The sequence below is a fragment of the Hyla sarda genome, chromosome 4 (assembly GCF_029499605.1).
Source record: "Hyla sarda isolate aHylSar1 chromosome 4, aHylSar1.hap1, whole genome shotgun sequence".
Lineage (NCBI taxonomy): Eukaryota > Metazoa > Chordata > Amphibia > Anura > Hylidae > Hyla > Hyla sarda.
This window is the reverse complement of record NC_079192.1, coordinates 64,030,327-64,051,716: the sequence shown is the minus strand read 5'-3', so window position 1 is coordinate 64,051,716 and position 21,390 is coordinate 64,030,327. Positions and strand designations below refer to the sequence as shown.

Sequence of the window (21,390 nt, the reverse complement as noted above, 5' to 3'; positions counted from 1 at the left end):
AATTTACAAATCTGTTTAACTTACCACCAGTTGATAAAACGGAGTACCCCTTTAAGTAGCAAGATGGGAATGGAGACACATGGTGCCTAGGCACGGTAGTGTTTTCCAAACATTATGCCTCCAGCTGTTGCAAAACTACAACTCCAAGCTTGCCCGGACAGCCAAAGGCTGTCCGGGCATGCTGGGAGTTGTAGTTTTTCAACAGATGGAGACACACTGTTTTTGGAAACCAGTGATGTACGGCATCTGAACAGGGCGTTACCCGATTATCACAGCTGTCCCGAAAAAAGCTTTGTCTTTGTTCACATTGTATATAGTAGCTATACACCTCCCCTTAGGCTGTGTATTGCAGCGGTTTTCCCGAAATTGCAGGAAAACTGTGCTAATTTACATTGATTGCACAAACTGTATCCTTTTTACAAAGATTTTTAAGAAAATCACAGCAATACCAAAGCTAAATTGAAGTACAAACCATACAAAAATGCAGTAAAACGCAACACATGACGAAAGCCTAAAGAATTTAAAATCTTCATAAACCACCTCAATTATAAATGCAGGTCAAATAGCTTTCACCTCGGGGCTATATTTCTATTTAAAAAAAAATGCATCAAAACTACACATAGGGTGAACTGACCCCAACCTTTTTACCAGTCTGAGCAGTTTAGGCTGCTGGAGTCTAGCCATGGGATTAGATCACCAGGTGCAGTGATGAGATTGCACCCCCTCTCTCCAAAGCCAGTGGATGTATGGGAGATAAGGGCAGCAGTGGAAAGTCATTTCAGTGTGGAAATAGAGTAAATTATTCTGTAATATTAGCCTGTGCTGTTCTATATATATAGTCGAATGACCCTTTCGAAACACTGATCACCTAGTCACGGGTCCCGCTCCTGGAATCGCCAAGCACTACACTTGAAATACATACAGAAGTCGCTCATACAGAGAGGGGAGCCCCTCTAGGGTGACCATATTAAAAGGGGTATTCCAGGCCAAAACTTTTTTTTATATATCAACTGGCTCCAGAAAGTTAAACAGATTTGTGAATTATTTCTATTAAAAAATCTTAATCCTTTCAGTAATTATCAGCTGCTGAAGTTCAGTTGTTTTCTGTCTGGCAACAGTGCTCTCTGCTTGTCTCGGGAACTGCACAGAGTAGAAGAGGTTTGTTATGAGGATTTGCTTCTACTCTGGACAGTTCCCGAGACAGGTGTCATCAGAGAGCACTTAGACAGAAAAGAACAACTCAACTTCAGCAGCTCATAAGTACTGAAAGGATTAAGATTTTTTAATAGACGTAATTTACAAATCTGTTTAACTTTCTGGAGCCAGTTGATATATATAAAAAAGTTTTTTCCTGGATAACCCCTTTAATGCAAGCGTGTGTGTGTACGCAACTATAGATAGAACATTGCATGATGCCACCTATATGGTTTATATCAGGACAGACCCAGAGTCCCTCCAGGACTGTAACATGTCATCTACATCATACACCTATATGGTTTATATCAGGACAGACCCAGAGTCCCTCCAGGACTGTCACATGTCATCTACATCATACACCTATATGGTTTATATCAGGACAGACCCAGAGTCCCTCCAGGACTGTCACATGTCATCTACATCATACACCTATATGGTTTATATCAGGACAGACCCAGAGTCCCTCCAGGACTGTCACATGTCATCTACATCATACACCTATATGGTTTATATCAGGACAGACCCAGAGTCCCTCCAGGACTGTCACATGTCATCTACATCATACACCTATATGGTTTATATCAGGACAGACCCAGAGTCCCTCCAGGACTGTCACATGTCATCTACATCATACACCTATATGGTTTATATCAGGACAGACCCAGAGTCCCTCCAGGACTGTCACATGTCATCTATATCATACTGCTGCCTATTATTCCAATCTACTACCCAGGAAAAATATTTCAGGATCAGAATGTTGTCCGGTCAGCGTGACATCACATGACAGTTCGGTGCATTGCCATAATAACCATTGGCTATATTCCATATATACATTTCATACGGCCGCACAGTAGTTTGTGGTTTATTCAGTGCAGGATTAAGACTTGTCTGTTTAGTCTGGATACAGGATATAACTGTGTATAAGGACTTGGTACCTTCCAACTATAACATTCCACAGCTTCTTAACTCTGAGGGGCTTCTAGACTAATCCATTAACTGTTTCTGTACCCTGGTAAAGAGGACCTGCACAGGAATTATAGTTATTTTACAAAAATTTAGGAATGTAGCAGGAAGGGATAAACACTGGAATCATAAAAGTATAAAACTATTAAAAAGAGGGAGGACCCCCCCCCCCCAGTGAGGAACAACCAAAAAAACTCTCTTTCTCCGGAGGACACATCTTGACCATGCACTGCATGGACAGCTAATTACTTTGAACAGTTAAAGAGGTTATCCGGCCAAAAAGCAGCACCCGCATTCTATGTGGGGCTGCATCTCCAGTCTTTGAATCCTCTATATTTCTAGGACTGGAGAAGTGACGTCCAGCCACGCCCCCTCCATTCATGTCTATGGGAGGGGGCGTGATGCCCGTCATGCCCCCCCGTAGACATGAATGGAGGGGGCATGGCGTTAAGTCATATCTCGAGTCCCGGAAACAAAGAGCATTCCGAGACTGGAGAGGCAGCCCCACATAGAATGCGGGTGCTGCACGGAGATCGCGGGGGATCCCAGCGGCGGGCCCCCCGCAATCAGACATCTTATCTCCTATCTTTTGGATAGGGGAAAAGATGTCTTTGGTCTGATAACCCCTTTAAGGCTAGGTTCACACTGTGGAAGCCCCGGATGGAAAAACGTGCCCCCAGCCTCCTCTTGTTTTCAAAGTGATTTTGCTCTGTTCGCACATCGGGAGTTTTGTGGCGGAATTTCCAACACGAAATTGGATTCTGACAAAAGAAACAACATGTTTATTCTTTTGGCAAAATTCAATGGGAATTTTATTTCCGGAGCTTATTCTCATGATAAAATGTGGGAGGAAAATAAGTTCCAACCTGCTCAGGTGCACTGAGGGAATTAAAAGGGGTACTCCACTGGAAAACATATTTTTTTTTAATTAACTGGTGCCAGAAAGTTAAAACAGATTTGTAAATTACTTCTATTAAAAAAAATCTTAATCCTTCCAGTATCTATTAGCTGCTGTATTCTCCACAGGAATTATTATTATTTTTTCCGATTCAAAACGAGTTTATTGAGAAAGAAAAATGAACCAGGTACATGGCAGTACATGAAATTACATATTCATATTCAATGGCCTTTGGAGGCCGGGAATAAATCTGGTTAGGAAATTAACACAAAACCTCGGTAAAGTTAGGCATAACGTGAAGCCAAGAGCAAATATAAACATATTAGGAAGTATTGTGAAATAACCATAGCAATATGCGTCAAGTTCTCAACAGAGCAAAAGGCAAGTCACAGAGTGGTTATCAGGAAGGGAAAAAACTAGGATTATCACAATTAGCGAGCAGCAGAAAACCTGCACCTAATCCCTGCACTTGACAGAACACTATTGAGGTTACGAGAAACTGCAAAGAATCAAACAAGCAGCTAAAAAACAAAAGGAATAGACAGTAGAGGAAAAGAGGGAAATGAAAGCAGAAATCAAGACAAATAAAAGGGAGAAGAAGGGAGGAGAAGACTAGAGGGCAAGATCCGACCCAATGCAGGCCTCCGGTCAGGACCCAGCATGGATTAAACAAAATTAGACCCCATCAGTTGGGCAGAGGAGCGTGTGAAACCGAGGAGAGGAGCAAAACCGAGTCCAGGAGAGCCAGGTGGCCCCATATCGGTCCACATCTGATGAGAGGACCGCCAGAAGCTCCTCCATGCGGTGGACTCGAGAAACCTCAGCAACCCATTCAGCCAGCGAAGGAGGAGCAGGATCTTTCCACTTCCGAGGTATGACCGTCTTGGCCGCCTGGAGGAGGTGGCGTGCCAGAGACTTCTTATATCTTGACTGGGCCATAAGAAACATAAATAATAAGGCTGATTCAGGGGTTCGGGGGACCCAAACCCCAGTAATCTCCTCAATGGCGTTCAGGACCTTGCGCCAGAAGGGGGCTAGTCTGGGACAGCTCCACCAAATGTGGGTCATCGTGCCCACCGCCGAATCACATCTCCAGCACTGGTTAGAAACCGAGGGATACCATTTATGAAGGGTAGCAGGTACACGGTACCACCTGGAGAGAACTTTATAGCTGGTTTCTTGAACCTTTGTGGCTATGACTGCCTTGTGGGAAAGAAAACAAAACACTTAGACCACTGTTCGCGAGTGAAAGAGGAACCAAGTTCAGTCTCCCACGCATGACAGAAGGTCGGCAAGGGAGTCGTCCTAGAGGAAATCAATAGACTGTAAATGATGGAGATGGAATGACGGGGGCCCGAGGACGCCATACAAAGATGTTCAAAGGGCGTGAGGGTGCGATGAAGTGAGGAGGTAGAGGGCAGTGATGAGTAAAAGTGGTGAAGTTGTATGTATGCAAAGGGAGCCCGTCTGGAGGAGGGTCGGTCCCGGACCAGAGACTCCAAAGGTTTGAGGGCACCATCAAGGAATTTATTTTCCTTTAGAATTTATTTTTTGTCTGTCCACAATGCTCTCTGCTGACACCTCTGTCCATGTCAGGAACTGTCCAGAGCAGGAGAGGTTTTCTATGGGGATTTGCTCTGGACAGTTCCTGACATGGACAGAGATGTCAGCAGAGAGCACTGTGGTCAGACAGAAACAAAGTACAACAAAGGAAATAACTTCCTGTTGAGAATAGAGCAGCTATTAAGTACTGGAAGTATTAAGATTTTTTAATAGAAGTAATTTACAAATCTGTTAACCTCTTCAGGACGTGGGGCGTATGCATACGCCCTGCATCCAGAGTTCTTACGGACGTAGGGCATATGCATACATCCATGGGAATTCCGGTCCCTGCCTCTAGGGGACCGGACCGGGATGCCTGCTGGAATCATTCAGCAGGCATCCAGGCACATCACCGAGGGGGGTCCTGGGAAACCCCCCCCCCCATGTCGGTGATCGCAGAAAATCGCATGTCAATTCAGACATGCGATTTTCTGCTATTATGGGATGATCGGGTCTCTGGTGACCTGATCGCCCGGAAAATAGGGATGATCGGAGCTGTCAGTGACAGCCCCAATCATCCTGAGGGATAGGAGCGAGGTCGCAGTGCTGCGATCTCCTCCTATCCCCTGCCATTAGTCAGAAATGAATTCTGACCAATGGCAGCGCATGACAGGGGGTTGCCATGGAAACCCCCCGCTCTGCCCACCCCTGGATGTCGGGCAGAACGGAGGGAGAAGATGGATGCCGGTACCTGTAAAGAAGATGGCATGGGGACCTCTGATCTCCTGAGACATCCAGCAGAGATCACGTCGCAGGTAGCTGATATACTTTGAAGTCCTCTAATTTTTTCAAAAAGTAAAAATATGTCCATTTTTTGATGCCAACATAAAGTAGCCATATTGTATTTGTGAATCAATATAAAATTTCCTTACAAGCAGAGAGCTTCAAAGTTAGAAACATTTTCAAAATTTTCATAATATTGAAATTTTCAGAATATTCGTTAAAAGGATCTTAGAGCTATTAATGCGTAAAGTGACGGTGGTCAGAATTGCGAAAAAGGGCTGCGTCCTTAAGGGGTTAACTTTCTAGCACCAGTTGATTAAAAAATTTTTTCTAGTGGAGTACCCCTTTAAGAAAGGAAATTCTATGCTGGATTTCCTCAGTGTGCCTGCACCCTAAGGGGTATGTTCACACTATTTTCTGCTATGAAATGTATTATCATAAACAAGCAAGTAAGGGTAAGTGCACTGATTTTTGGCGCAGATTTGCAGCATGTTTGCGGTGGCTCTGAACATGTAAGCTCCATTTACTAGGGCTATCCTGCTCGTGAGATCTGCAAGGATTCCACATCGAAAGAGGTGATGTGGTCCCCCCACCCCACGATATGCAAGTTACAAATCAGCACCAAGATGATGATGCCAGACAACGCTTATAGAGAGCAATCTCGTAGGAGAATATAGGATCTACATGGGGAAACCTACACCACTGTTGGAGCGCAGTAATATTAAGGACAACTAGAACTTTTAGCAATGGATTATGCATTAATGCGAACACTATGAGCAAATGTTACATCACACCGGCGTTTACCAGAAGTAACCAGAATATGAGAATGACCTGATAATTGTATCACATGATGGAGACATCGAGGCCACAGGATTTCCTCCACCAACAACCACGTCTGTTGCCCTAGATTAACTACTCGATACTTCACCTGCAGTGCTGCTATACTTCACAGAATGGAGAACGCTATATTGTCTGCTTACATAAGAAATTCAGCGGACCAATCCCACAGAATCATTCATTAGATGAATGCGGACCTTAAAGGGATACAAACTGTTCCGAGCGCTTGAGTCGGCACCGGGAGCTCATGAGGTCATAGCCCCGCCCCCTCATTGCAAGTCTATGGGAGGGGGCATGACAGCAGTCACGCCCCCTCCCCTAGACTTTCATTGAGAGGAGGGGCGTGACATCATGAGGGGGCAAGGCTATGACGTCACGAGCTCCCGGCGCCAGCGTTCGGAACAGTTTGTTCCAAATGCTGAGCAGCGGAGTACCCCTTTAACTTCTGATCTGTATGATGTGTATAGGGATGTGCGGTCTTTTCTTTTAAATAGTAGATGATGGGGAAAGAAGGGTCAAGAAACTGGAGAAAGGCCGCTGCCAGAGGTGTGGGCCAGAGAAAGTGTGTGTATGGTACGAAAACGTCATTGCCCTTCTGTGTGTCCTGAGGTTTGTGGCTGTCCTCCCCCGTGCTGTGCCCTCATGTACTGAATAAAAATTAACCCCTTAACGACGCCGGACGTAAATGTACGTCCTGGTGAGGTGGTACTTTACGCACCAGGGCGTACATTTACATCCTATACATAACCATGAGCACCGGAGCAATGCTCAGGTCATGCGCGGCAGGTCCCAGCTGCTGATAGCAGCAAGGGACCCACCGGTAATGGCTGACATCTGCGATCGCGCAGATGTCAGCCATTAACCCCTCAGATGCCGTGATCAATACAGATCACGGCATCTGCAGCATTGCGGACACTAAAATGGATGATCGGCTCACCAGCAGCGCTGCCGCGGAGGTCCGATCATCCAGCATGTCAGCCGGAGGTCCCCTCACCTGCCTCCGCTGCCTTCCACAGGTCTTCTGCTCTGGTCTACGATCGAGCAAACCAGAGCAGAAGATGACCAATAATACTGATCAGTGCTATGTCCTATGCATAGCACTGAACAGTATTAGCAATCGAATGATTGCTATAAATAGTCCCCTATGGGGACTATTAAAGTGTAAAAATAAAAGTAAAAAAAAAAAAAATAAGTGAAAAAAAGTGAAAAAAACCCTCCCCCAATAAAAACGTAAATTGTCCCATTTTCCCTATTTCACCCCCAAAAAGTGTAAAAAAATATTTTATATACATATTTGGTATCACCGCATGTGTAAATATCCCAACTATTAAAATAAAATGTTAATGATACTGTACGGTGAACGGCGTGAACGTAAATAAAATAATTTTTTTTTTTTTTTTTTTTTAAAGTCCAAAATAGCTGCTTTTTTATAACATTTTATTCCAAAAAAGTTTATTAAAAATGTATTAAAAGTTTTATATAAGCAAATATGGTATCAATAAATGAGCGCAAAAAATGAGCCCTCATACGTCCCTTAAACAGAAAAATGAAAAAGTTATAGGTCTTCAAAATAGGGGGATTTTAAACATACTAATTTGGTTAAACAGTTTGCAATTTTTTTTAAGCGCAACAGTAATAGAAAAGTAAATGATCATGGGTATCATTTTAATCGTATTGACCCAAAGAAAAAAGAACACATGTACCGTAAATTGTACGGCGTGAAAACGAAAATTGTGGTTTTCTTTTTAATTTCCCCACAAAAATAGTATTTTTTTGGTTGCGCCATACATTTTATGGTAAAGTGAGTGATGGCATTACAATGGACAACTAGTCGCGCAAAAAACAAGCCCTCATACTAGTCTGTGGATGAAAATATAAAATAGTTATGATTTTTTGAAGGCGAGGAACAAAAAACGAAAAACGTTAAAATAAAATTGTCTGAGTCCTTAAAGGGGTACTACGCCCCTAGACATCTTATCCCTTATCCAAAGGATAGGGGATAAGATGTCAGATCGCTGCGGTCCCGCTGCTATGGAGCCCCGGGATCGCCGCTGCGGCACCCCGCTATCATTACAGCACAGAGAGAGTTCGCTCTGCACGTAATGACAGGCAATACAGGGGCCGGAGCATCATTATGTCACGGCTCCGCCCCTCATGACGTCAAGGCCCGCCCCCTCAATACAAGTTTATGGGAGGGGGCGTGGCGGTCATCACGCCCCCTGCCATAGATTTGCATTAAGGGGATCAAGCGAACTCACTCTGTGCAGTAATGACAGCGGGGTGCCGCAGCAGCGATCCCGGGGCTCCCCAGTAGCGGGACTGTAGCGATCTGACATCTTATCCCCTATCCTTTGGATAGGGGTTAAGATGTCTAGGGGCAGAGTACCCCTTTAAGGCCCAAATGGGCTGAGTCCTTATGGGGTTAAAGAGAGGTGTGCTGCATATTGGTGAAAAGGAACTCTGTCCCATTTCAGGAAGCGAATGGGAAAATATTCTAAAAAGCCCCTATAAATATTTGTACAGTGAAATCCATCAACTAATACAATATAAAATTAATCATCAGTTATATTACTCCCCTTTAAAGACGTATAGAAGGGGCATTCGATGCAATGCCGGATGCCCTAGACAGAATTTACCTGATGAGGATATATTACATATGATTTGAAGCTGGTAGAGGAACTATGGGAGGAAACGGCTAAAGAAATCAGGAGATCAGATTATAAGATTCCTATGGATCCAGAAATATGTATTCTGGGTGAAATATCTAGTCTAGCACAGAATAGCAGAAATATTATGGCTAAATCTCTTGTTATTGGTAGATTACTTATTCTCAGACACTGGTTTGCTAGAACCGTTCCTTCTTTTGGTGCTGGGGTAGCACTGATGGAAAAGATTGGTCGATATGAAATGATTCTAAACTCATGGAATAAGAAAGAAAAAAAGAGACATAGAAAATAAGAGATGGATGGAGTGGCTTGGAAAAAATGGACATAAATAATGCTGGATAGTTAGACCTCTACCTAAATATCTATTCAGGTTTATTTATATATATATATATATTTTTTTTTTTACCTCCTTCTCCTACAGAAGGGGGGGGGGGGGGGGGTGGGGGTGTTTAGTAGATATTATTGTATGGAATGTAATTTGGAATAATGGTTTGAATTCATGATATGTTATATTATGTGTTGTGTATATTATGTGTTTGTATTATAAGAAATCAAGATTAAAGAGGAGGGTGTGCATGGGGAAGATGATTGGGAGGAATAGCCATCTAATAGGTATGGTCAGCCCTATTCATATATAATGAAAGGGCTTTATCAATTCCAATGAAAATATGGAAAGGAGAAACGAGGTGCGCTCCAAGTGGAGTATTATTAGGTGGGGTAGCGTGTGCACGTTTAGTTGCACCTTACCTTGTCAAGTTGTGCTTAGGTCACAACACCTCGATGTGCCTATAGACTCGCTGGGGTCTGTAGTCAAAAGATGTGGGTGGCAGCCTGGGCATTCTTCACCGTGACCTCTAGGTCCCGGTGCAGAATTGTCGATTAGAAAAGGAAAAAACAGGACGCCATATTCGTGGGCGCCCAACTCCCAGGAAACCAAAAAGCCACAGGACACGCTCACAAGGTCCGCTCTGAAAGGTCCCGACGAGCGCGCTCGCTGGGACCTTTCAGAGCGGACCTCGTGAGAGTGTCCTGAGGCTTTTTGGTTTCCTGGGAGTTGGGCGCCCATGGATAGGGTGTCCTGTTTTTCCCTTTTCTAATCGACTTTATCAATTCCAGGCCTATACCCCTAATGCAATTCTTTTGTTTAGGCTCCAGCTATATAATATCATTTCTCTCCCACTATTTCCATTATATATTTTTGGAACCAGATAAAACCATTATTAGCACATAGATTGTACTAAGTGAAAGCCATTTGTATCATCTTTTGTGGGACATGATGCTGAAAACTACAATTCCCTCCAGACAACTCAGCTGAGCCCGCCTGCTATGCACACTAATGCTGGCTTCACACCACGATGTGACCTTCCGATGCACAGAGACGATTTGGGAAGCTCAAATAGTCTAAAATCGTATCTGTGCAGGGACAGGTACTGACAGATATGGAGCCATTAACTATTATGGGGCTGCGGACCAGATCGTAGTCTACTAGTGACTACGATCTGGTCCTTTTCTCAGCATGTCCGATTTTTGACACGGACTGAACATCGTGGTCTGCAATGCTAAGATCTGACATGCTGAGAAAATGACCCAGATCGTAGTCACTTGTAGACTACGATCGGGTCCGCAGCCCCATAATAGTTAATGGCTCCGTATCTGTAAGTAGCTGTCCCTGCACAGATACGATTTCAGACTATTTGAGCTTCCGAAATCGTATCTGTGCATCGGACACTCAAATCGTGGTGTGAAGCCAGCCTTATTCACACATGCTCCTTTGAAGTAACTCCTTGTATGGGACATCAATAAAGATGCCTCATCCGTTCGGGGAGCTGGAAGTCATGAGTGCAATGTACGTCATGTCAGCGGAGGTGGAAATAAACAGTGATGGTGTAAGCATGTGACCAACAAAGGAAACGGCAAATACAATGACAATCCAAAGAGCAGAGAGCGCGCTCACTTAGGACGACAATGTCAGTGGGTCTGCAAGCGCACACATTGGCCCTCATTTACTAAGAGTGTTGTGTAGTTTTCTTTGTGGGTTTTAATTCCCTACAGTTTATTTTCCACGGTATTTACTAAGGTTTCCCAACATTTTGCACTTTTCCCTACACTTTGCTTTTTTTTTTTTTTTTTACACATGCTCTGATCTGTCTGGTTTTCCTCAGCTGAAATCCACCACATTTTATGTTGAAACCTTAGTAAATATGTTGGTTTCTTGTGAAAATGTCAGGAACGCACCCCTTTTCAGAGACCACGCCCTCTTTCTCTGATGACCACACCCCTTTTCTAAGCAAAATGGAGAGTTAGTCGGCGTTTTTTCAATTCTGGTGCAGACAGAATTTCTGGTCCACAACCCGACAAAACATGTCAGGTTTGCAATAGTAAATGAGGGCCATTATGTCAAGAGTGCTTGAAAAAAAATGCTGGCTCAATGTGGAAGTCCAAAGCCGCTCTCCTGCCTGATCGGTGCCGCACATAAAGTTCCTCGCACAAGTCCCATTTATTGTTGCGTCTCTCGTCACCGATCTGTGTAGCACAGGCAGGAGAGTAGCTCTGGACTTGCTAAAAGTAAGAGTCGTTCTATACTTGAAATGCATTGTCTCTTCTCTGAACTTTCTGAATGAACCCAATACCTGTGATTCTACAATAATGTCTAGGACAGGAGGCAGAAAAGACCAGCAATCATACTCTCATTACTGTCCTATATACAGGGCCAATAACTTGTATGTTGATATGAGTCACATGACTCAGTGCATCCATGGATATCCACTGGTGCATATTGTGCTGTGTGAAAATAAACCTATAAATGCCTTCATGTAGAACCAGAGGCATCATCCAGGATATTGTTCTCACGCTAAATTTGCTACGAGGGTAAGGCTGCATTCACATCTCGTTTTTGCAATACGGGCCCCATATCCCGATTCTGTACAAAAAACGTTTGTCTCCAAACCGGACTGAAACGTATGCAACCGTATATGGTTTGAAAACGGATGTTCGTTTGCATACGTTTTAATCCGTTTTCCTTGAAAAAAAAAAAAAACAGATACGGTTTTATGTTTGTCAACATTTATGTTTGTCAACATTTTAAATAAAGTTCTTTATTGAATTCCCCCCCCCCCCCCCCAAAAAAAAAAAAAAAATAATTTAAAACCGTATTGTGCAAACCGGATGTAACCGTACGCACATACGGATCAATACAGTTACCATAGAACTCCATTTTAAAATAACTGTATCCGGGTTGTATCCGGTTTTTCACCGGGACACAAAACCGTAGTAGACTACGGTTTTGTGTACGGGTAAAAACCGTATAAACCCGTAAATTATGCAAAAGTGTACACAACCTGATGCTATGGTTGGAATACGGTTCGATACGTTTTTTTTTTTCAATGAAACCGGATACGGGAACCGTATTGCAAAAACGAGATGTGAATGCAGTCTAAATATGGCTGTGCCCAAAGCTTATATATAGAGCAGTCAATGCATCAATGTATTAGTCACAGGAATAATCATTAGACCTAAATAGTTACCACCTGAAGAGAGAGATCATGTCTATAAAATAAAAACAAAGTTCTCTTCTGGTTCCAGGTTAAAACAGCAGCTTCTGAATAGATATCCAATTTTCCATCCAGGTCGGACAATTTTGTACAGTTCACAAGAGATAACCTGTTGTGAAATAGGGGGATGTGGTTGTCACAGAGACCACCGATCTCCATAGAAACTACAAGTTCCCATCAGACAGGCAGCAGCTAGGAAATAGCTCAATAGCCAAAAAAACTGCTGCAATGCAATGTGGGAGATCCATACAGCACCGTAAAATGGAGGAGAACAGTAGTATCCAGCAGCCACTCAAGTCACTACATACTCTTCATCATATATACCGTACTCATTACAAAAGGGAATAACGTGCCAAGAAGATAATGGAATTGAATGAGACTGTGTGTGAATGTGATGATGATATTTGTTATTACAATATTAGAGCGAAAGGTTACGTTTATTGGTGAAAACTTACGAGGAGGCTTTAGTAGCCTGTTGGACGCATCTGCCCTGAATACAAGATGAGATACAGTTTGGCATGGGGGTATATAGATTCCATATGGCATCTTGTGGCACATTGGCCCACAGATGTTACAGCTTGGCCTGTAGATCCTGCACACTCTTAGGTTGCCAAAGCGGTGTTGCCATAAATGGTTTATTGGCAATAAATTTGCCATCCGGCTAGGCCAAGGCAGTGTTGTTACCCAGTAGAGACATTCTTTGGAAACATTCTTTGCTGTCTTGTGGGTGATTATTATCCTGCTCCAAAATGCCTGGAAGCTGGAAGCCATTAGAGGCCAAAAATGTAGCCGCAGGATGTCCTACACAGATCGGTGAGCTGTTTGTGTCCCTTATATCACTACTAGGGGTGACCGACTGTTTTATGTGATGGCTCCTCAGATCATCACTCCAGCAGTGGGGGCAGTGTGTGCTCCACAGCAAAGGAAGAGTCAAAGCCTCCATGCTCAAAATCAATCATCTTTGGGTCCTGAACAGAATCTGGATTTGTCATTAAAGACTATACAATTCCAGTCCATAGCTGTTTAGGTTTCTCGTTCACGACATTACTGCAAACAAATGCCATGTGCTGACTGCCAATGGAAAAGCGCATAATGGGCGATGTGACACCAAATTTCCACTAGGCCAGAGGTGTGTAATGAAGGCGCCACCTGTGTCTGGATGGTGGAGCATGTGCTTGTTGGTGTGTCGTACTTATTGTAGGCCCCAAAAAATGAATCACTATGTTTAATAGCATGATGTCCGCCATTTTGTGTATATTCTAAGTAGGCCAAAATTATAAGTTTCATCTTTGCAAATGTTTTAGTGTCACTGAGAATACTTCTTGTTTCCTTAGGTATTTATGGCTGTTTAGATAAGACAGATGAGAGGGCTAGTTAGCCAGTCTTGTGAATGTTACTGTAACTAATTAATTACCCATTTGACTGGACAGAGAAACATTCACACATCTGTGTTAAAGAGACATCCATTGTAGTCTAGATCTATATCTCTTTACAGCAATAAATGTATAAGCTGGGAATATGTTTGACTAGGCACCAAGATGACTGGAGATCCACCATAGTTGATTACAGAAGTGCCAGAAGTAATCCTCATACTTCTAATTTAGTAGCCATACGTCAAGTGTGGAATGTGGGTTTGAAAATAACTTTGGACAGTTAAAAGGGGTACTCCGCTGCTCAGCGTTTGGAACAAACTGTTCCAAATGCTGGAGTCGGGAGATCGTGACATCATAGACCCGCCCCCTCATGACGTCACACCCCGCCCTCTAAATGCAAGTCTTTGGGAGGGGTGTGACGGCTGTCACGCCCCCTCCTTTAGACTTGCATTGAGTGGGCGGGACGTGACATCATGAGGGGGTGAGGCTATGAGGTCATGAGCTGCCAGCTCCAGCGTTCGTAACAGTTTGTTCCAAACACTGAGCAGCGGAGTACCCCTTTAACCCTTAATGGTAATGATGCTAATTACTTATGCAATAGCACCCCCTAGCGTATGGGTAGTTGACATTACACCAACAGGAAAGGCATTATGGGTGATATGCCCAAATGCATTGTGGGTTATATTGATATAGTCATTACTATATGTACATGCCCAGTATACATTCATTGGGGAATTCCAATTTAGGAGGGTGTGTCCAACTGATTAAAAAGTCTGGTAAACCCCATGTTCAGGAGACAAAAGGGACAGACCAGGAGACCTATAGAAAAGGCTTAGACAAAGAGGTCTGCCACTAACAGCGGTCCACAAGATGAAAGCCATGATATTGTAGATCCCAGCAAGCCGGATTGATCACACGGTACAGATAATGGCTACCCATGACGATGTGATGGACCATCCAGCTTTCCTAGGAGCCGAAGTTAAATTCTTACATAGACTTTGTAAGAGAAACAAAAATGGTATTCAATTTAATTAAGACTAATTTGGATAATGTGGATGGAATTATATCATTTAGATTGGCAAATAAATTATCTCCATATTGAGATTATAATTTTAGGATATTGTGAGACTTCATTTTACCTGCAGAAGAATCAAGACTCAATCTATCAAAACATTAAATTACTACTTCTAGATATTGATAGAATTCCTACTTGCCAAGCTAAGTGTTATAAGTAAATTTCACATATCTCTGCTATCAGTCTTAATAATCTCACCAGTCATGTATAGACAATAGTTCAGAATGGGGTGGAAGTATATAACATTTCTTATATGTTTATATCCTTAGATTGATTTGCACATTCTTGCGGCGGGGGCGGGGAGTGTATTTAGCATTCCATATTGATGTCTATTAGAGATGAGCGAACTTACAGTAAATTCGATTCGTCACGAACTTCTCAGCTCGGCCGTTGATTACTTATCCTGCATAAATTAGATCAGCCTTCAGGTGCTCCGGACGCTGGAAAAGGTGGATACAGTCCTAGGAAAGAGTCTCCTAGGACTGTATCCACCTTTTCCAGCCCACGGGAGCACCTGAAAGCTGAACTAATTTATGCAGGATAAGTCATCAACTGCCGAGCCGAGAAGTTCGCGACGAATCGAATTTACTGTAAGTTCGCTCATCTCTACTTATAATGCTTACTAATATATGTAATTGATCTTCATTTGCATATGTCATTGTGTTTATATCCTTATAACCAATAAATCTACATACTTTATAATACCTGTGTATTATTGTATATTGCAAAACTACATCCTTAAGCGTTAAGATAAAAAGAACTTGTTGATATCTGAGGAAATATTCGGACTCAGATGTGAATTGTATTGATTGGCTTTTTCACCAGGTCATAATTTTGATATTTTTTGATAATTTTCAAACGTTAAAATGTTTCATAATTAATATTTTTTATGACCATAATTCATAATTTATAATAGAGTTATTACTGCACGACAAGTGGATCAAATGATTCCCCCAACTGGTGTTGTGTCCGGAGCCTGTTTGCCATGTATGCCCTAACAAAATCACTGCTTCTAACACCTGCTAACAGCTTTGTCAAAACAACCATCTCTCAAATTCTTTCCACTGGGCAAAGTGTCTTTGGAGTGCATTGTAGAGGCATATCTAGCAGTCAACGATCTCTCACCAGGAGATACACTACCCAAAAGTATCCTCTGAGAGCATTTTTTTTATAAGGAAGTGAGGGAAGCACTTTAACACTGAGTGGAAAGACTCAAGGGGAGATTTATCAAAACCTGTGTAGAGAGACAGTGGTGCAGTTACCCATAGTAACCAGATTGTTTCTTTCATTTTTCACAGGCCTCTTTAAAAACGAAAGAAGCGAGCTGATTGGTTGTAATGGGCAACTGCACCACTCTTCCTCTACAAAGGTTTTGAAAATCTCACCTCTTCAGTGTCAAATCAGACCACACCGGTAATCATTTAACCATCTGCCTGACACAACTGCATGCAGAGTTTTGCAGCAGTCCAACTTTTCTATCTGGTGCATTATTTTATTTATTTTTTGTGTAATACTCATTTGTGTTGTAATTAATAATTGTATCAACGAGATTCAGACAGTCAAAACTTCTTTTGCATCTCAATCCGGAAAAACTAAACAAGGCGTTTTAACGTGGATACATTTTTGTACTCACCAGCTTGGTAGTCATACAGCGCTCTAGCACACAGCCCCCGGTCTTCATCTATCCCGGTCTCATAGACCGCCTCCTCTTGCTGCTCCTAGATAAACAGAGGGACAGCATTCAATAACCACACAGCAGTAGTAGGATGGTGACAGGGTGTAAAGTAGTATGCAGGAGAAATCTTACTTCGGGCTCCACCTTAGGGGGCTCTTCATAGACATTGTCTTCTGGTGGCTCCTGATACAAATCCTCCTCCACCTCCTCCTTCTCATGGTGATAGGGAGCAGCTTGCTCTGCAGACAGACACACACTCTTTATATAAGCTTAATAGGTTTATATAGCTGCCTACTGCAACTACTGTAGGTTACATCTGTGTACCTTTCACATTGACAGTGGGTACTGCAGGTGATACAGGGGCAACAGGAGACTCTGGGGGTGTCTGATGGGCATGATACACAGTGGGTGCAGGGGGTTCTTGAACACGATTTACAGGGGGTGATGGAGGAGAAGACTCTGGCTCAGTCTGACTGGTCGACTTGTGAAGGAAGGGACTGCGTAGCCTTCCTGGAAACGTACACCATGAGACAAAAAGAGACATACTCGATGATGAAACAGAAAACACAAAGTAAGAAGAACATAACATAGCACCCTTATCGGTTGTGGTTAGTACTTACCAGGCTGGGTGCTCACCGCGGGTGCGCTAGGCATAGAACGCTCTTTCTGTTGGAACATCTCTCGTGCATTTACTGACCTCTGGGCAGCCGGGTCCTGGAGAAGACATTAAAGGTTGTGACTTTAGTGTTGTCTTGTTGGGATATTTGCCAAGGAGTCTGGCTGCTGATACCTGACCTTGCCAGGGAGTCTGGCTGCTGATACCTGACCTTGCCAGGGAGTCTGGCTGCTGATACCTGACCTTGCCAGGGAGTCTGGCTGCTGATACCTGACCTTGCCAGGGAGTCTGGCTGCTGATACCTGACCTTGCCAGGGAGTCTGGCTGCTGATACCTGACCTTGCCAGGGAGTCTGGCTGCTGATACCTGACCTTGCCAGGGAGTCTGGCTGCTGATACCTGACCTTGCCAGGGAATCTGGCTGCTGATACCTGACCTTGCCAGGGAATCTGGCTGCTGATACCTGACCTTGCCAGGGAATCTGGCTGCTGATACCTGACCTTGCCAGGGAGTCTGGCTGCTGATACCTGACCTTGCCAGGGAGTCTGGCTGCTGATACCTGACCTTGCCAGGGAGTCTGGCTGCTGATACCTGACCTTGCCAGGGAGTCTGGCTGCTGATACCTGACCTTGCCAGGGAATCTGGCTGCTGATACCTGACCTTGCCAGGGAGTCTGGCTGCTGATACCTGACCTTGCCAGGGAGTCTGGCTGCTGATACCTGACCTTGCCAGGGAGTCTGGCTGAGTGAAAAGGTCCTAATATAATTAATTGGGCCTGTGCATGATATGTACTGGAAGTCAGATGGTAGCTGCAACCCAGTTGTGTCACTCTCCCGATGTGAGATTGGTCAGGAGAGTATGCCTAAACAACTCCTTTATATGAATAGAGCCCCTAGCGGACATTGTAAATCAGCTGACTACCACCCCCTGGTGGTCAGCTGTTATTGCTAGAGGAAGACACAGACTGCCACAAATGTTGAAAGGCAGAAGGAGTTTTGAGCACAAATAGCAAAAGAATCTTCCACAAACCCTGCACAAAATGGTTTAGGACTGTGTCCTCCAGCTGTTGCAGCATGCCCAGATAGCCCATGTAGTTTTGAAAGATCAGGAGGTCCACAGTTTTTAAGCCACTGGTTTGGAGCAATGTCATGTTTTCACAATTGGCCGTAGGTATGCTTTAACTCTTTGCAGCACCCCATTCAATGTAATTTATTACAGTCACCACAACCATTGCACAATGACTCACCTGATCTTTTTTTTCTGCCTCTTGCTGTTGCCTTCTGCATGGGAGTAATAAAAAAAAGAAATGTTAGTAAGTGATTTTACTCTGTGACAGTGGTCTCTCTCCTGTGGCAGTCTGGCTATTGTCAGGGAATACCACTGGGAGTTGCAGTTTAGTAACAGCGGGAGATAAGTTGTAGACTCCAGCATTAGGCAGCGTGCTCTGAAATCACTTACCTTTGGGCATCTATTTCTCCCGACCTTGCCTTAAATCGTCTTTCCCTCTCCTCGGCCTCTCTCTGCTCTCTCTCTTTGCGTTCTCTGTCCAATCTCTCCTTCTCCAGGTTTGCCCTCTTCTGCTCATCCAGTCGGCGCTGCTCTTCATCTTTCTGTGTGTAGTGAATGAGCAGTGGGTTATGCCATCAATGCCACCGTGCAGCAACACCTAAGTGCACTAGTGCTGTCGGTCCATACCTCTGCCTTGGCCCAAAAGTTCTCTTTTCCGACGCGTTTTATTTCAGACATTGCATTCGTTTTCTGGTATACAGAGCCCTGCAGTACAAAAGGAAATGTGCTGCCTTCTTTATCTATTAACCCCGTTTCCATTGATGGTCCAGCAGCGTAAACTGTGATCCCAACAAGCCCCATCTCTGACCACTAGGGTTTTCTTACCACTGGACCCTGTGGCGCCTCATTGCCTCGGCTGGTCTCCTTATGGAAGTTGTAATTGGCTCCAGAAGCTTTGCCGACCTTCTCCATGATAGAGTCTGGCTCCACATCCTCATCGGCACGGGCATTAACCGTCACGTGTGCTCCCTGCAACAAGACAAGGGGTAGAAGACCCATGGTCAAAAAGATTCTCAGAGGACATACAGGCAAATGATCATATGGGGGAGATCTGTTAAAACCTGTGCAAAGGAAAAGTTGCCCAGTTGCCCATAGCAACCAACCAACCCGACTGCTTCTTTCATTTTGCAGTGGCCTTGGTAAAAATGAAAGAAGCGATCTGATTGGTTGCTATGGGCAACTTTTCCTCTGCACAAGTTTTGATAAATCTCCCCTACAGTCTTTATATTAAGCAGCTATTCCAGGAGGCTGCCATAGAGGGAATGGACGCAGCTCATACATGATCATCTTCATGACAGTTCGATGCCTTGCACTGAATTTCAGCAGCATTTATCCTGATCTTTTTTAATCACAAATATGGACATTTATCAACGGGTTTAGTCAGGTTTTCTTTACTATAATTGTCGCAAAATTGTCGCAACTGCGACTACACGATTTTTTGTGCGACATTTTGACTGGAAAGCGAGAAAAGCAAGTTTTCCTAAAATTTACTATGTAGTAATAATTTTAAAATGGACTACGGGTAGTCAGGTATTTATTAACTGCGACAGTCGCAACTGCGCAAAAAAAAGTCGCAACAGCGTTAAAAATTTACTAAATTTACTCCAGCTCAAACATGGAGCAGAAAAAGCTACTACCAAAGTAAAAAAGGAAAAATTGCTTACGTGAAAGAAAATTATCAACAGGCTGAAACCAGTTGATAAATAAGTCGCACATAAGCAAAAAAAAAGTAAGGAAAAAATTACTAAAAAAAAAAAGAATACATAAGCAAACACTGATAAATGTCCCTCAAAGAGAATGACAGAAATACAGTAGAAATAGAGATATAATGAGCAGACATAACATGACATACATATATATATATATATATATATATATATATATATATATATATATATATATATATATATATATATATATATATATAAAAATAAATAAAAGCTACCAGGGATCAGAACATAGCTGGGCTAAAACCCGCAGCGCCATTAAGATCAAAAGCCATTTTTTTTTTCTAGCGCAAAGGCACTGGTATAATGGTTACAAAGGCTATTACAATGGTGTCTTGATGTTAATTTCTTCTTTTTTTTCAGGGCACTTAGGGCAGACCTTTAAAGGGGTACTCCACTGCTCAGCATTTGGAAAAACTGTTCCCAATGCTGGACATGGGAGCTCATGACGTCATAGATCCGCCCCCTCATGATGTCACACCCCTCAAAATCAACGCTGTTGTCAGTTACCCTCTTTCACACACACTACCTTTTCTTTTTTTCTTTTGTTCTTCAGTTTTTTGCAGTGTTTTTTTTTTCCAAAGAGTGGCCCTGACTTAATATCCATGAGTTTTTTTTTCCTCATTTATTATTATTATTATTATTATTATTATTATTATTATTATTATTATTATTATTATTATTATTATTATTATTATTATTATTATTATTATGTGCATTTGTGTGGGTTTATACATGTTGTATTTTTTGGCACACACTGGTAAAATGAAAATTCTAAATTACAGTACAAATGAATGATTGTGCACACATGTTAACTAAGGAACCCAGTACCAAGCAAAATCACTAACCTAAAACATTCCAATGGGACAGAAGTGAAGGGATTGGGTAATGTGGTCTGTAGGGTTATTTTCAGACCATCTATTCTGTGGTCAGCAAATTTCCCAACAGAATTCTCTTTTTTTAAGTAGGAAACCTTAATAGATATATAGGTTTCTTCTGCAAATGTGTTGCCATACCCCTTTTGTAGGGTTTTATTGGTTTTTGGTTGGTTTTGCGAATTTTTCCGATGCATTATGTCGCATGCTGGCAAAGCCCTGGTGCAGACTTGTTGTAAACAATGTGTGCCAAACACCAAAAAAAATAAAAAAGCTAAAAAGACCTTCGTAAATAAAGGCCAGTGTGTTCTACCAAATGTTTTATGGCTATTTCATGTGGATATTTTCCCAAAACAAATTAAGTGATTCTTTAATCATATAATTCCAGGGCTTCTTGTGAAGAATGTGAGAAAATGGCAAAAAATATAAAAAAAAGTTATACTAAATAATTTGACCTTATTCATGAAAATGTTATAAGAATGTTTTTGTAGGGGGTCTATGAAGTTTTGAAGTTTTCTGAACAATAATAGAGGAATGGGGAACCA

At 42.8% G+C, this 21,390-nt stretch overlaps 1 protein-coding gene across 3 annotated transcripts in view; it reads right to left on the bottom strand.

The window, feature by feature from the left end:
* DBNL (drebrin like) overlaps nt 1–21,390 on the bottom strand; it is an 80,061-nt gene that overhangs the window by 4,835 nt on the left and 53,836 nt on the right. For 2 of the 3 annotated variants that reach the window (XM_056571208.1, XM_056571207.1), the window contains exons 5-12: nt 19,069–19,212; nt 18,871–18,948; nt 18,634–18,785; nt 18,422–18,455; nt 17,181–17,274; nt 16,885–17,070; nt 16,693–16,799; nt 16,519–16,603 (exon numbers count right to left, since the gene is read on the bottom strand). In XM_056571208.1, coding sequence (XP_056427183.1) covers nt 16,519–16,603; nt 16,693–16,799; nt 16,885–17,070; nt 17,181–17,274; nt 18,422–18,455; nt 18,634–18,785; nt 18,871–18,948; nt 19,069–19,212 — 880 coding nt within the window. The remainder of the gene's footprint in view (nt 1–16,518; nt 16,604–16,692; nt 16,800–16,884; nt 17,071–17,180; nt 17,275–18,421; nt 18,456–18,633; nt 18,786–18,870; nt 18,949–19,068; nt 19,213–21,390) is intronic. The other variant, XM_056571209.1, reaches the window with a different exon arrangement.